The following is a 17,369-nucleotide window of genomic DNA, read 5'->3' as shown; positions in this document are numbered from 1 at the left end:
GTTTAAATATATTTTTAATATTTAATATTTTTAATATTCAATATTTTTCATTTTATTAAGCGATTTTTTAAATAAGAAATCAAATCCAAGACTTAATACGACTTTCTCTTTATTTTGCACCTTGACTACTAGCACTGATAGCAATTAATCTGCGCGTCGAAGTTCACCGAGTTCGTATCTTAGAGAAAAGTACGTAATACGTGTAGTAATAATTATGCTAATGTTATAAAACACTTTCCTCCGTGTTTGGCAGATTGCCAAGGTCCCATGCCTCACCCAAGTTCCATCCATCGAAGGTGCACGAATCACATCGCGGAATACGGGATGCTTGGCGAACCTCTATACGATGTCTGTACGACACGGCTACACATACCCATAGATGATATATGAAAAAAAGGCGTGTACGATACAACAATCCCCAACAACTCGTAGATATACGCAATATGCAACACGCACACACGCAACTGCGTACGTCTCGTGCATTGATCAATCGGGCTAGTGGCGCGTGTAGATAGGACGCATATGAATCGTCGGGTATATAAGCAATCCGCCAAAAAGCAGGGGCATCATTCAGTTACTGTTCATCAGCAGCTAATCTTTCCTACGATTCAAAGAAATCCAATCCAACTATGAAGTGCTTTGTTGTAAGTATTCCGATAAATCTTTTCCGATATCTACGCATTCGCTGATATTGCCAGTGGATGAAACAAACATTAAGAAATTAATAAAATTTTTATTAATTTATTCTCTTGTATATATGTACGTGATTTATCGAGTTTGTGTACTCATGCGTTATATGAAATGTTCTGATAGATGATTTTCATTGATAATTCATTAACTGATTGTTTTATGTTGTGATTAGCTTAAACATTACATTATTTATAAATCTATCGGGTTGATGCATATTCTGATTTTATATCTTGATATCTTAATTTTTATGTTTGCATGATATTGCAATATTCCCATTTTATTAATAATAATTTATTATTATTGATTTACTTTTTTTTGTAACTCTGCAACAAGTCTCTACAACATCTACCTCTGCACTATCTTGATATTTGCAACTTGCATATATATGTTTACATATGTGATGTGTATAAATTGTTTATATTTAAAGTCTTTTAAATATTTAAAGTTCTTTTTTTAAATATTTGAAGATTTTTATGATTGCGAATTGTATCTCTTCTTAATTTTACATTTTAACTTATTTAGCATAAACATATATATTTACATATTATTAAAATATATTTACACATTTACTCATAAAAGCATTTATAACAAATGTCAATTAACCAAAACCACATCTTATCTCTATTTTATGCGTCTTATAACATTATACGATGTTTTTATCATATTATATTAATGTCATATTATATTAATTACAAAATAGCTTTAAATCATTTGGGTGGCATACATTTAGATAAAATGTTATATATCTATACTATATATTATACATATATATATTTTTTTATCACATACACATAATATAGTAGATAAATTTTATTTAAAAATATCCATTATTTTGAGATTTATAAGAATGTGTACAAATATAAGAATATAAAGAAAATTAATATCATTAATGTCACACTTTTATATGTCACACTCTACATCACACGAGTTCAATAAAAACATCAGCTGTGGATTGATTAAAGCTTATTTTTTAGGCTGTTCTTCTTTTGGCTCTGTTTGCCATTGTCATGGCGGTGGAACAGACATATGAAGACAAGAAGCTCACCATTGATAAGGAGAGGCAGATCACCGATGTCGCTAGAGACAAGAGAGGCCTCGTGATAGGCACCTACGCAGCACCACTCTCATATGCAGCACAATATGCATACAGCAGTTACAACTTGCCGTACGCATACTCCGCGTATGCTTATCCTTATTACCGTTACCCTTACTACAGTGCTCCTTACTACGTAGTTTAAACGCGGTGACACGGGATCAAAACACAGGACGGATCATGGAAATCTCGAAAAATTTTTCTCAACTTATGTATAAATTCACTCAATCTCCAATTGTCCCTGAAATTCTTGGTAATCATGAACGTGAGAGTAGAAGGTTGAATTCTTTGACTACCGACAATTTTAATCATTGTATTCATTGTAATAATAAAATAATATTAAGTATGTAAAACAAGTGATTCTTCTTTGGCAAACTGTGCAGATTCTGTTCCTTCTGTGCAATTTTCCTTTTTTTCCTTGCTTAGATGCTGCTTGCAAACTTTGAAAGCGCGAAATTATGCTTGAACAATTATACTGAAGCATTATCAAATTGCTTCTAATGGAATGCTGACGAAATAATTTCAATATAAAATTATTATTTCTCAAATAATAATTATCGGTTAACAATAGCATTAATTTTATTTCAATAAAATTATAAAAATGATAAATGATATACAAATTTTTTTATAGTTTATAAGAAAATTTAATAATTTATAATATATATTTATGTTATTGAATAAATACAGATTTATGTAGAATAATAATAATTTATGTAGAATGAATAAATAAATACAGATAATGTTTTAGTTCTTTAAAACATAGTAAATAATTTTTTAAATTTTGATTTTTGAAATAATGTTTTCAAGATAATATCTAATTATATAGCTATTAAAAATGTAATTATTAAATTATTATAACTTGCAAAAGTAATGATAATTTATTATAATATTGATCTTAGCAAAGTATTACGCAGTTTATTTAGAATACACTATCAAAAGAGTTTATTAAAGGGATAATTTGCTTATTTTACATGCATAAGATACATTACAAGATAAACAGTCTGCGGTGATGTAAATGCGGTGAATAATTGACAGGAAAGCATTACAAATTTTAATGTCTATAAAAGCGCATTAATTCGATTGGAATTTATGTAACCGCAGATCGCGCATATGTCCGGTGTACAAATATTATTTTCACAGTTAGAATCGGCGAGTTCATCGCGCACACATTTGCTCTTTCATGTTTAATATAGATGCATAATGTATTATCTCGGATTGCAGTGCGGATTTTCCTAAATTCATGCAGGAAGACATTGAGGGAAAGCGATTGACATTATTAAGTTGCTACTTGCGACAAAATGAGTTGACGCTCGTAAACGCGTGTGCACGTAAATGGGGTTGCATTAGTGTCGTTGTGCTTTACCACCAGCCGTGGACATTGACATTAGTTTCACTAATGCGACATACCTATGAATTCCATTAGAGTGTCTGGCACAAAGGTAGTAGAAAATCACAAATGCAAGTAATGTAGTCTCTTTGAGTAAATCTGTGTAATATTTAAAAAACGAAGCAGTCTTTTTTAACAGATATTAATGCATGCTTTATATTATTTATTGTAATTATATATATTCGGGAACATTTGTATAATTTGGATTTGTGATAACAAAAAATATTGTTTTAACATTTTATAAAGAAAATAAAATATAAAATATAAAATATAAATTTTTTATTATACATTTTTTTAGAAGAACTAATACGATTACTTTAAAAAAATTATAAATCTCTAAAATATGATAAAATTTATTAGTTTTATTAAATTATGTTAATTGCATTTATAAATTAGCATTAAATAAACTATAAAACACTATATATATTAAAATATATAGTGTTAATTACTATAATAAAAACAATAATAACTTCTTTTTTTTTTAATAATTTGCATTTGAAATGTGTCCATTATTATCTGTTTTATATATACAGTTTTGATCAAAAACGTGTAAAATATTAATCTGTTATAGGGCTGTTACCACATTATTTCATGCATTTGATCCTTTTGATGTATAATTAAGTCACGCTCTCACTTCCACATATGTCTACGAATATGTTTACGAATTTCGTCATCAAAGAAGGACACGTGAGCGATGAGCGAATGACAAGCTCGACGTTATTCAATTTTCGATTTCGAGTTTTACGCGATACCACAATCCGCATAACACTGCAGGCATCCCGAATACATATATTAAAAAGGCGTCGACGTTTCGGGCGACGTTTCGTATGCGAATTCTGATTTACGCGTAATCACATGTTACACAATAAGAATATATCCCTATAAATGAGCTCTTATTCCGTATTCTCCGAGACCGGAGACTACGGTCACCTTTGCGACTTTCACTGGAAGAGCCCCGGAGAGGAGCTGGACAAGCGTGACGAGAATTCCGTACAAACGAGTCCAATGTGTTTTCACGCGATAATGCGGCACTTATCGTGACCTCGTCGGAAGTTCACGATGACACTCGTTTCCTTTACCGCCTCACATTTCTCTATTGAGGACATAATTGAGACATAATTTAGACATAATTAGAAGGTAGAGGAATGATTAATGCAAGTTTCGACTTTTTTATCCATTTCATTCATATTTTATCGCTGCAGTTAAGGCAAGGTTTTACAAATATCTCTTCATTTTATAACAAAACGCGACTCTTCCAGTGCAAAGTCGCATTTATTAAAAACAAGTATTACAATTTGAATAATTAAATAATTCTATAATTCTATAATGTTATAATATAATATTTTAATTTTTTCAGTTATTAGAAGATAATTTTAATATTACAGAACATTTTATTTTATTTAAAATTAGTAACATATAAAACAGATTCTGCTTCGCGATTTTATGGCTATTACTTGATACATGCTATCAAGAATTTTAGCGGCCGCAAAATTTTGATTATAGGATCGCTCTGATTATACGTTGTATTCTGTATCGACATGTATAACATCACAAATTCGTAACAGTATTGCTTAAGTTCGGTCGATGAAAGCCAGTAAGAAAGTTTATTGTAATTCGTGAATGGTCGCGGCCCGATTGTATTTATACATGTGCAAGTATAGCCGTAGTCTTAGTCAGTATCGACCTGTCCCTCCTCGAACAAATTAGTTTTGTGCTGTCTAATTCAATGTCAAGATCCCATGCAAAGTAACGCAGTCTTGAAAAAGATAGTTCGATTGCCTTAGTGCAGTGTTATGTGCGATAAGAATTATATGAGTTTGAAAATGCGACACGTTCTGGTAAGTACGCAACATTAAATTTATTTATTAAATTAGAATAGATGTAACAGATTTATCAGCACTATTACATAAAATTATATTATACATTAAAACTTAGAGACTCTTGATATTTATGCATAAAACTTTATTACCTTTATAATTACATGTATAAACTTTTTGTAAATTTTTCTGTTATATAATATTTTATAATTTTTGTCAGTTATACATATACATTCTAAACAAACAAATTAACTTATAAATAGATACAAAAAATAATATATAAAAAAATAAAAAAAAATGTTTTCACATAAATATGATATAAATTATTTGACTATTATAAAATATTAATTAAAACTAAAAATTTAATAAAATATATCTTTAAAATAAGAACATGCAATTTTTTTAAATAATTAAATTAATAAATTTAATTCTCATATTTTATGATTTAAATACTTTTATTCTGTTTCACGTTTATATTTTTATTTTTACATTTCTATTTTTATATTTTATATTTACATGTCCCATGACGTTTAGCTATTTTTATTTTATAAAAAAATATATTTCTTAGGTCATTTATGTTCTTGTACTGGTGCTTTCGCTGACTCGAGCCGAGCAGAAAGATAAAGTACAAAAGCCAGAAGTTACGAAACTAGAAGTGGTGGATTTTGATGAGATCAAAGTTACGCCTAATTCCGGGCAATTTGACGTTCAACGGAAAAGAAATTCTGGATACATATATAGTAAACCAAATCATATTTCTTCGAGCACTCGTTTGCGTTTTCAAGGGCATCAATCCAAAGGTCAAATCGTATCTAAATTCCCCGGTCAATTAAGCAGACCGTTTACGAAATATGGACCACCGAATCACTCGACTTCCGGTTCAATCACACAAAGATATCGTGCTCAACAGCATCGAAACAAATTGCAGCATCATGTCAATCAACAATCGATCAGTTTTCACGATGGATTAGTGGAACAGGAAATACCGAGTCCAATCAGAAACTTTGACTTCGCGGAAGTGAACCCGATTGCCAGTCAAAATAACGAGCCTTTTGGCATGCACACGGCTAATTATTTACCACCGCAAAATCAAAAACTTCCGGCTTACGCTTCAACGGATAATTTTGTTTCGCAGTCATCACAGAGTTCTCTGGATCACGGACAGGCACACGGTATAAATTTGCAAAATCAGAACTTGGTGCAGGCTCAGAATCATCAGATTTCCGACGCTGCGCTCTTTCTGTCTGAGAATGCGCACGCGATTCAACAACTTTATGGTGCACCTGCAAACGATCAAAATTTCGCGCCTAACAATGATCAATTTCAAGATATCGGCAATCAGATTCAAAATCTGAACCATCTGAATCAATTTAGAAACTTTGAGAATACCTCGCCGAGCTCCCCGGAATTCCGGGGAATATTGCCATCATATGCATCGGGAACGCTTAATTCTCAAGAGACTCTGGAACAGATTCAATCTTTGGAGAAAGATCGATTAATCGTGCAGCTGCAACAAGCCCTCGCTCAAGCCCAGACTACTCCGAGAGCGGCGGGAAGATACGCTCAGAATCAAGCGAGTTTTATTCAGAATCAGGAGCTTTTAGGATCTATAAGTCAACAAATAAAGTCTCAGATTTCGACGCCGCAAACTGTAGCTTTTGGTTCTGAAAATAACGCTTTTAGTCAGTCGCCTTTTTTACCTGGAACTACGGTCAATCCTTTAAAAGGATTTTCTTTTAATTACGGTGTCTCGACTACCACGCCAATTACTCCCACGACAACGGTAACGGGAATTTCAATCACGAGACCACCACAAGCATCCAAAACCGACGATACTACTCAAATAACATCATCGCAATCTGGATCAGTTGCGGCTGAATCTTCCGTAAAAATTCCAGTTTACGGTGGATTCGTGCCAACCTTCATCACGGGTACTAATTTAGTTCCTAGTTATGGTACCGGTATCTTTACATCTAAACCTGTCAAACCTGTGCAATCCGAAACATCGCCTACTCATTTTGGAATACCGATTCCTACGGAACCGTCTCAGAAACCAGCAGGATTGGCGCCATCAAATCCGTCAACAATACCTTCATCCACTTCTTCTGCTAATCAACCAGGAGCTTTTACACCGGTGATCACGCCGGTAACTTTGCCAGTTCAACCAATACGACCTGTTGCACCTCCATTACATTCTCTCGCGACACCGGTACATCCAGTAGTCACTTCCGTGTTGCCTGTAAATCCTCAAGTATACCCGGCACAAGTCACCCCCGCTATAACGTCTAGTGTACAGCATACATACGGCATACAAAATTCATTAATCAATCCTCTTCTTTATAAACCTGTCAAAGCAGTTTACCCAGTGTATTATTATCCCAATGTCGCGTATCAACTACAGAAGCCTGCCTTGCCGAATTATCCATGGAATTACGCACCTTCGTACACACAAACGAAACCGACATAAATATGAAATTGAGACGCTCTTATTCTTCACTGGATCGTAAATCATTCTATGATATCGAGACTGACTGTTTACTCGCGCGGAAAAGAGAGAGAGGGAGAAATTAAAAAGGAGAAAGAATTGTAAGGAAAATTATTATCGCAGTCGCGTGATTCTGATATGCTAATAACGCTACACCTCATTCCTTATTTTTTTTTGTATTATATATGAACGATTTCATTTCATATTCTTTTAGAGTTTCAAGCCAACTAAAAAAATTGTGCATTCTGCAAACGAAATTATTTTAATAAGAAATTTTATTTATTTTTATTGATAGAGAGAATAGTTTTGTTATAGCATTGTTATTGCAAAAAGTTTTTTAACATATGAACGGTAGTGTAAATGGATACAATATAAAATGAATTTTTTTTTATTGATAAAAATGTTTTAATCTAGATTTTATTTAAATTAATTGTTTTTATTCTATTTTATTAATTTAAATAAAGTTTTTCTAATTACAATGTTTTAAGTTAATAGTTTATATTTATCTCAAAGAATTTATTCCAAAAACTTTATTTAAAATTTTGTATTCCAGTCTTTTGTACATGGAAAAAAAATTATCAATTAGTTTGTGAGAAATTCCATGCTATAATGGCATTATATAATTTCTCTACAATCCATAAATAACCATTGAAATGCAGTGTGCATTTTGTATTCATATTGTGTACACAAAACTACATCATTTGTGAGAGTTATAAATTTTCAGAAACAAAGAAATTATTCAGTTATTTTACAGCGCTTACAATTAGTATGTACGTTTTGTTATCGAAGAGTTACTATGTGTGATGTTCAATATAACTCGTGCCAAGTATCCTCCTGTTATTACGCATATATGCGTACTTCAAAACGTTTTAAAGAAAGCGACTGTAATAATGAATGCAGTTGTTTCATTGAAATTGAAATTCTGTTGCAAAAATAACAAGCAAGTAGTTTTTTAATTGTCGATAACGCGTAAAAGAAATTTCGTCATTTGCCATACCAATGTGTTTAAGAATATTATTTATAGAATGGAGAGAGATTTTTGTTGATTTCCTAGGCAGAATATTTTTCCTATTTTTTTATTTTTATACTTATGTATAAATTAATATATATATGTTACACTTAACAAGAGAAAGTAGATCATATATGAATGTTGATTAATGAATAAAATATGTATGATGAGCGTGAAATTTTTATGTATACTTTTTCTGTCTCTAAAATAGATATATCGAACACGTGTAAATATATGTTTTTATTTATTTTATTAAATAAATAAATATGTTTTTACTTAGAAGAAAGAGAGAAACAATGTTTTTTCAACGTTCTCTGAATACATAAATTATTATTCTATATTATTCCTTTATTAAGAAATTGCGGAGGGCCAGGTAAGCCCTAGATTCACACGTTTATAATGTATGAATAACGTTAACCGCACGCAACCGCGATGTTTATTCTATATAGCCGCGATGGAATGGAAAGTTGAGAAAATGGATTACCGCCACTTCCGGCCCAGAACGCTGATCTATACAAAGAGACTCTCACTCGTAGTCGTGACCATCGTTCGTGGACGCTCACGGACCCATCGCCACGTCACTCGATTCTGACCTCGAAAGTTATTCGATAATTCTAGCCACGATTAACGTAGCCGGATTATCTGAGCAATCTTAAATATGCATAATATATCGCTGTTTGCAGATGTACGATTCTTCCAGATGACATAATCATTTAATCATTGAGCTAGACAAGAGAGGGAACATGCGTCAAAAAAGGCACGCTAATGTGTTAATTCGATTTATAGATCGAAATTTAAGCGGAAGATTCATAAATTGACATTTATTTAAAAAACTGTTAATATTGCTCTCTTCTTGCAAGCATAGATGCTTCTATTCTTTGTTAAATTCAATAATTACATTGTTTTCTATTGCTAAGATTTTTAAGATCAAAGTAATAAGGTAAGTGTATATGTTACTTTCCATTATTAATTTATTTATGACAAATTGAATATTTTTATCAGAAATAATTAAATTTATAGGTTTTAAGAAAGATTTAAAAAATGATTAAATTAATTTGCAAATAAAAATTTATAAAATATCTTTATTATGAGTGATAGTGTTTTATCTATTTTTGCCTTAATGACAGAAATGCAATTAAGATGTTCATTAAGTGATATTAAGTGCAACCAAAAACGTAAAATTTAAAATGATACGTTTTCTTTTATCGGTTGCTTTTATCTGTAAAGTAAACATGTTGCATTTTTTTTAGTCGTGTAAATGTTTGTCAGTGGAAAGCAAGATCTTCCAAGAAAGATGATGAAATCGTTACCGCTCTGATAGAAAGACTTACAAAGCCTCCGAAAAGTAATTCAAGGGTCTTAAAAGCGCGACTTGTGTGACCCTGTCGAGTTGCCTCGTCACAATTGCTTCTTAAACCTGTCGTCAACTCACTTTCCGCAAGTGACCCATATTTTACTGCCCGGTTTTCGTTTCATTCTACTGGTGCACTTTTATCGTTTTACTTCAAACTCGTTCGGTCAGTTTCTCAAATGTGCTCCCTGAATCTTATCTAAGAAATTCCATATCCTACTTCTCATCAAATAAATTACTCTTATTTGCATACTTAATATTTTTTATGTTTTTTTCGTTGTTATCAATATTTTTTAATATTATAATATAAATAGTTAAATCTTAGTTGTCGTTTAAAATAGCTCGATTGATAAAGAAATAATATGTAATGAGAAAATTTATATATGCACAGAAAAGAAGAAACTGTGTAGAAAGTTAAAGATCGAAAAAGCGAGAGAATTAAAAAATCTGAAAGAGGTTGCAAATTATATAATAGTAATCAGATGAGAAAATAAGAGCGACTTTAAGTCAATATCTTTTATTCAAAACCATGTGCGTGAAGCGTGATAATCAACTGTCAACATTGGCATAATTCCAAGTAGTGTTGCGATTTTAACTGGTTCTCTTGATAAATGATAGAATCAGTTCTCACGTATTTATCTTCTTTAGTAATAGACCAACGTGATATGTTTGAACATTTTTTTCTTTCTTAGTGCCAAGATGCGAAGAGTGATATCTGAGGATCTTTTAGCATGCTTCGTTTCAATGCGTGTTTTGCTCAATAGTACACTTAGCTTTGATCAAGATATTAACAAAGTGACAGATACATTATTCACGTCACACAAAAGCTGTGATAACATCTTATATTTAAAGATATGCTGTGTTATGCTCTGCATAACTATACATATCTAAACAATATAACTCTAATAAAGCTATCTACATCGATAAGATTTATCAGCGATGGTTATATAATTAATATTGATAGTATTTACAAATGTATATGTTAATAAATTAACATAAGTGCGTAGAATATTATTTGTTATAACACTTTACCAATATTAAGCTTTTAATATTATTTAGTTACAAATACAATGAATTGCTATAATTTATATGTATATATTTTTATATTTTTATTTATTTATTTATATCAAAATTATGTAAAAAAAATGACATAAAAATAAAAATTGTATAAATCCCAAATATTTTATTGTGTCAAAAACTGATAATTATAAAATAATATTTTTTTATCTATTTTCTTTTTCTTTCATTTCTATTTCTCTGCTTGGAAATAAATCGCAATTGTCATCTTTCTTAAGACTAATTCGTCGCCTTTTGAATTGGACAAAACTGCAAACACAACATACTCTTTCTTCATCTCACTATAAGAGAAAGTGAAATGATGTCAATCAAACGTTTTCAATTACTACAGTTTGGTATGTTGGGAGGAGACAAATAAGTTATTATAAGGCGCTATGAATTCTCGGAGAATGCGATTATCTTTTTACAGCTACATTTTATTTCTATGGTGGTCATTTATTTTCCAAGAACAATTACTTTCCTATGATTTTATTTCTACGAGATGTTGATTACATAAAGAAATCAAAACAAGAAACACATAGTAGCTTTTTCGTTACTCTTAAGCGCATTTCACTTTCGAATGTCGATCGGCTTTCAACAGGTAAAATTTTTTTTTATTTACAATCTGAGAATATTTGTATCAAGTATTCTTTTGTTATAGTGCATATTTGATCTTAACTCGAATGAACTACAATTTACATAAAAGACGGATAAAAATAAATATAAAAATAGGAATTCTAGATTAACTGAAAGTGAAAATAGTATTTTAGATATAAGATATAAGTATAGTTTCCTTAGATATTTTTCACAAAGCAATGTAAAACATTGTGATTTTATAAAATATTTTGCTTTGTTTCACTTGAAAAGACATGTTTAAGACTCGATTAATTTTTGTGCTTAAGAATGAAATTAATAAAACCATCTGGTTTAGTCTGAGTTTTGCAATAACAGAACATGCAAGTGTGACACTAGTCTCTTAAAATTTAACAGAAATATGTTTGTTACAGAATAGGTATAATAAAAGCTGCTTTTTTCACGCGACAATTCGGTATTTAATTAACAATTCTTTTTATCAGTGTTGAGACGAACTGTGAGTTTAAAATCACGTACATTTCAGTAGATTTGAATGCATAGAAAAAGTTTTTCTTAAGACCAGTGAATAATCTCGGAAGTATATCCGAACATACTCTCTCGATGTACTGAATAATATATTTTTGAAAAGTTATGATTATATAAGTAAATTCATTTTACTTTCTTTTCGCATGTATAATTGGTGGCACGATAATTTTTGTATGCGGCCATGCGTCTCGGTGATGTTTAAACTGGAATTATGGTCTAATTTATGACATTTAATATACAATTTTGTTGATGGTTTCCTGTTGATGTTTTCCTGTATAATGTTTTTTTTTAGAGCTAAAATCAAGAGTGAAAAATATAAAATGAATTAAAAATCTTGTCTCGAATCGGAAATTTTAATACTTTTTTTTCCCGATACATGACGAGATAGTGTTTTCTTGTATAAGTGATATCTGAGTTACACTCTGAGTAACAAATAAAATAATGTGGCTTGATTTGGCATACTGATCTTGGCAATAATAATTATCTCGTTGAAATTAAATTACTGGTTTTGCAAGAAAGTAGTAATTAAAAAATACTTAACATATTCTCTCACGAGTTAGTCTACTGAAATTTTCGTGATCTTTGAATATTGCGCGATATCGCTCAATTTGATCACTAGGAGGATATCTTTCCGGATATGTGGAAAAGCAAAAAACCTTAATTGAGAATATCCTGAACATGTGCGGAAGGTAATTGACCTTCCTTACACACTTTCTCGAAACGCTTTGCGAACAAAAGCAATAAGGCAAGGACAAAATTTCGCTGTATTAAGAAAGGGAAGCGATAAATCTTTTTCCGATTTTCCTTTATATTCGTGCGATTGGCATTATTTTTTCTTTTCTTCTTTCAAGCGGATTGACTTCCTCGAGAGGATGTTGTTCTTTCTTATGTTTAACGATAGAAAAACCTGCGATAGAAATCAATGTACCGGTCCGCTATTATCGCAAATAGAATTTGATTTGTAAAACATTCGATGTACTAGTCGACTGCTATCAATGCCTCGACAAGGCGAAGCGACGAGACGCTGCACCCGGTATATTAGCGCGAGGAGACTTACCTTCACCTAGACCTTTCTTTCACCGTGTAAGAGGGGATTCATGTATAAAGGCTTTCTTCTTGGTAGCAATGGCATCAGAAACCACGATATCACACTCTACCACTGAACTGTCATTCGATTGCAAGAAATACTAACAAGAGTAATCCGATTCCGGCAAGCATGCGGTCAATTGTAAGTGCCACGGAAAATTTTTCTTCCCAATTCTTTTAATTTTTAATTGTATCTATATCAATTATTTGTGCCTTTATGTATCTTGTGCAGATTACGCATACAAAATTAATATTCTTATACAGGATGTGTTAAAGATAGCTCGATAAAGATCGTTGCAAATCTTCTTCTCTTTGCAGAAATTTAGATCGTTGTTAAATCACGAAATTATTAACAATATAAAATCTAGAAAGTCTTTAAAAGATTAATAAATAATATAATAATATTTATATTTAATATTATAATTAATATATAACAATAATATTTTTTTTATTGCACTTCTATTAAAGAAAAATCTATTTTAAAGTATAATTCTCCATTTATTACATATAATATCTATAATATAATGATATAAATATCATGGTTATTATTTATATATTATTTTATTATTATCAAACATTATAGATATTAAGAAAATAATAATTACATTAGTTTAATATATTTAAATTTCTATTTTGTAGAGCAGAACGGTTTAAATCAAAATTAAGTATTATATAGTAAAATGATATACTAAATAATAGTTAATCTGTAATTAAAATGATATATTAAAAGTTGCAATTAAAAAATATTAATCAATTAATATTTTTATATACTTGCCTGGCAGAATGATACATTTATCTTTTGCTTAATTAATACGATCGCTCATAGCTTAAGCAATTTGATTATAAATCAGGTTACTTACTAATAATGTTGTATTCCACTTTCACATAAACCGATCAAACCGACGAAAGTAGGCCATTCTTAGAAAGTGAAGAAGTAATGATAACATGAATTTTATTTGCGTAGGTGTTTCTGGGGCTGGCGGTTCTCGTCTATGGCAGTGAAAATTCGCGGTATCAGCTTCGAGTGCCGCCAAATAAACGCGGCCTTTCACTGCCTTTTCCATCGCATGGATCTTCTTCCTACTCAGCACACATTCCCTCGAGTGTGAGTTCCGGGTATAGTCTAGGAGGATCATCCGGTGGTTTCTCCCTTGGACATGCTGGACTGAGCTTAGGCGGTTCCGTCGGTCACGGAATCGCATATCAACCTTCAACCGGCGGTCTTGGATCTGGATATATTTCTTCAGACCATAACTTGTTGAGTCTTCAGGGTGCCTCTCTGAACGGACACTCTGCTCAGAGCACGTACTCCGTGCCCAGCATAGCCAGCATCGGTTTAGGAAGTGGTGGAAATAATCTCATCTTGTCGAAAACTGGCCCCGTCACCTTTGGATCGCAGAGCAGCAGTGACGCCGCGAGCAGTTCGTATTCCGGTTCCAGTTCATATTCTTCCGCGCCAGTTTACGCATCCGCAGCTCAAGGACTTTCGGCTTATAACAGCGGAGGATCTTCCGTTCCCGTTGTACTGGGATCGTCGCATGGCTCCTCATCAAGCTACAATCTTCCTATTTCCTCTAATTCTTTACATTCCGTGACTGGTGGCTTAGTTATCTCCAGCGGCTCGCACGATGACTCCTCCAGCTACAGCCTCCCAGCATCTAAATCCTCTTACGACATCTCTGCTCTCAGTAGTTCTTCCGGTTCTCATGGAGCATCCTCTACATATTCTCTTCCGATCTCCTCTGGATCTCACGAAGTTTCCGCATTATCTTCCGGTTCTTCATCATCTAGTTATTCCGCGCCGGTTTCTTCAGGATCTTATGGCTCTTCAAGCTCTCACGCCGGATATTCAACTTCGGCGTCAGACAGTTCCAATTACGAGCAGCCAATTTCTTCAGCATCTTACTCAAACTCCGGATCGTCCAGTCCCTCTTACGTAAATTATGTGCCGTCCCATTCGTCCGGTAGTAGTTCTAGCTATTCCAGTCCTAACGTCATTTACGGATCCCCGAGTTCCTCCAGTTCCTCCGGTTATTCTGATGCTGGTTCCAGTTACGCTGTTCATAGCTCGAGCTACTCGAGTCCCAGTCACAGTTACTCCAACCCCGTCGTAACTTATGCTAAAGCCTCCAGTTATACGCCCACGTATCTAAGTCCTTCCGGTTCGTACGGAACACCCGCGGGATCTCACGGAGCTTATTCCAGTGTCCAGAGTCCAAGATATTCAAGACTCGCCGCAGTAAAATCGTATGACAACGCGCAATTGGAAAGCAAAAAGTACGACACGATCTCGTACTCGACTCCTAACGGAAAATAAAATAAGTCGTTTTATTTATAATTTCTAGGGCTTTTTGCACACCTCACGCATATGTTAATGCTCTCGAGCTCGCTCTGATAAAGCTTATACTTATAATTATGAAATATATATTAGAATAAGTTAAGTATCAAAAAAATGATCGCGATTTAAAATTGTCAACTGGCTTTAATTTTATGCTGACTAGATCTTGCCATGAGAAATAGCAGTAAATATTTTCAGTTATTATTTAAGATAGATTAAAGGATCTATATGCTCCATAATGAGAATAATAATAGCTCAGGCACTCCAAAGAGTGTCTTGGATATATTTATATTTAAATTTTTTACCAGCACATCTATGGACAAATTTAATTTCCGTAATCGTATTTAATACAAATTGTTACATATTTATAACATTAGAAAATATTATAGTCTTTTCTGTTATATATCTCTTGTATCAATGATAATTGTGATGTTTGTTGTCTAGTTTTATATCTCTTTTGTAATAAAAAAAAGTTAATTTTAATACACTAGGAAACCCATTTTAATCTTTAATTTATGACAGCGACATGATTGTTGCTATTGGATCAATGATTAACGATTAACAATTAATTTAGATAACTGTTAAAATCTCAAGAAGCATAATCTGAATTTCTTGAATTGCAAAAGTATCATCATTAATTTGCGCTCGCATTTCGCAGATTACGTGCATAAGACATTCTGTTCCAATTTTCTTCTTTTTAATAAAGTCTAAATAAGCACATTAATCATTGTGATCAAAGACAAAAAAAAATTTATTGTGGTATTAATAAACAATATAATTATTATAATATAATTATATTAATTATTATAACTAAAAGTATAATTAGATATATGTATAGAGCGTCAGATTGATCTTTGAGTTTGCGAGTTTATCCGTGAGTAATTAATTCTGGACGCATGAGGTAAGATAACGCGTATCGAAAGACATTTAAACAGTTTGGACGTTTGAATGGACCCGGGTATTGTTATCTTGTCAAAATAATTGAATTGTATCTAGTAACGACGTGACCCGACAGTGCTACTTCTTTTGCTTTTACTATCATGAAAGTTCATTCGCCGCACGAACGACGATGGTATGAGAGATATAATAATGAAAGAAATTCACCTGACGAGCAAGAACAGGATCACTTTTACTTCAAGGCCGGAATAGATTGCGATGAGTAGACATACCTTTCTAAACCTTTATTTTGTTTGAGAAAGTGGTTGCTGACCGGCAAAAACGTTGACTAGCCGAACACTTATCAAACAGGTTTAAGATGATTAATGTAGAAACTTGCAATCTTCAGACCCGCATCCCTTTTTATTTGAATGCTATTAACGATATAAATAATTATATTACCTATAAGAGCAAAATACTATATAGTGTAATAATATGGTACGTGTTATAGCAGTTAGTCATATATTTTTAAAAGTATATTTTTTACGGTTAATATTAGTTTGTATGTGTGTTAAAACACATTATTTAATATAAAATTAATATAAAATAGTAAGAAATAACATTTTTCTTCATATATAATTTATATATATTTTTTACAAATGACTCATATCTATATATATATATATATATATATATGTTTGCATAAAAAATTTAAATTTTATAAAAAAATGTAAATGGTTAAAATTATTCTTGATTTGTAATGCACGGCAACGTATATATTATATTATTAATTTAAATATTATATTGAATATTATATTATATTTTATTTTATATATTTAAATATTATATTATATTTTAAAACAATATCGACTACTAAAATATCAGATTCACGATCCATCAATTAATAAAGTGATTGGTTGATTTCATTAATCGAATTTTTGATTATATGATCTGAGATACGCAGATGCCCACGCAAGAAAGCGATTTTAGTAAGGCGCCGATCATGCATTACTTCTTCATGTGCACCTGACCTAGTTTCTGCGTCAGCTTCGTGCGTGGATC

At 31.9% G+C, this 17,369-nt stretch overlaps 3 protein-coding genes across 3 annotated transcripts; all 3 read left to right on the top strand.

Annotated features, from left to right (window-relative positions):
- The first annotated feature begins 521 nt into the window (after nt 1–521).
- Nucleotides 522–2,133, top strand: LOC126853312 (uncharacterized). The gene is made up of 2 exons (XM_050598924.1): nt 522–644; nt 1,665–2,133. The coding sequence occupies exons 1-2, from the start codon at nt 630–632 to the stop codon at nt 1,926–1,928; spliced, it is 279 nt and encodes a 92-aa protein (XP_050454881.1). The 5' UTR covers nt 522–629; the 3' UTR covers nt 1,929–2,133.
- Nucleotides 2,134–4,981: 2,848 nt separating this feature from the next.
- On the top strand, nt 4,982–7,454 carry LOC126853270 (uncharacterized). Its single transcript, XM_050598869.1, has 2 exons — nt 4,982–5,008; nt 5,556–7,454. Exons 1-2 carry the CDS (start codon nt 4,982–4,984, stop codon nt 7,452–7,454), a joined length of 1,926 nt encoding a protein of 641 aa, XP_050454826.1.
- A 5,686-nt stretch (nt 7,455–13,140) lies between these two features.
- Nucleotides 13,141–15,914, top strand: LOC126853278 (probable ATP-dependent RNA helicase ddx17). Its single transcript, XM_050598880.1, has 2 exons — nt 13,141–13,235; nt 14,058–15,914. Exons 1-2 carry the CDS (start codon nt 13,224–13,226, stop codon nt 15,408–15,410), a joined length of 1,365 nt encoding a protein of 454 aa, XP_050454837.1. The 5' UTR covers nt 13,141–13,223; the 3' UTR covers nt 15,411–15,914.
- Nucleotides 15,915–17,369: the final 1,455 nt, after the last annotated feature.

This window comes from Cataglyphis hispanica, chromosome 12, assembly GCF_021464435.1.
Source record: "Cataglyphis hispanica isolate Lineage 1 chromosome 12, ULB_Chis1_1.0, whole genome shotgun sequence".
NCBI classification, from domain to species: Eukaryota; Metazoa; Arthropoda; class Insecta; order Hymenoptera; family Formicidae; genus Cataglyphis; species Cataglyphis hispanica.
This window is presented reverse-complemented; position numbering and strand designations above follow the sequence as displayed.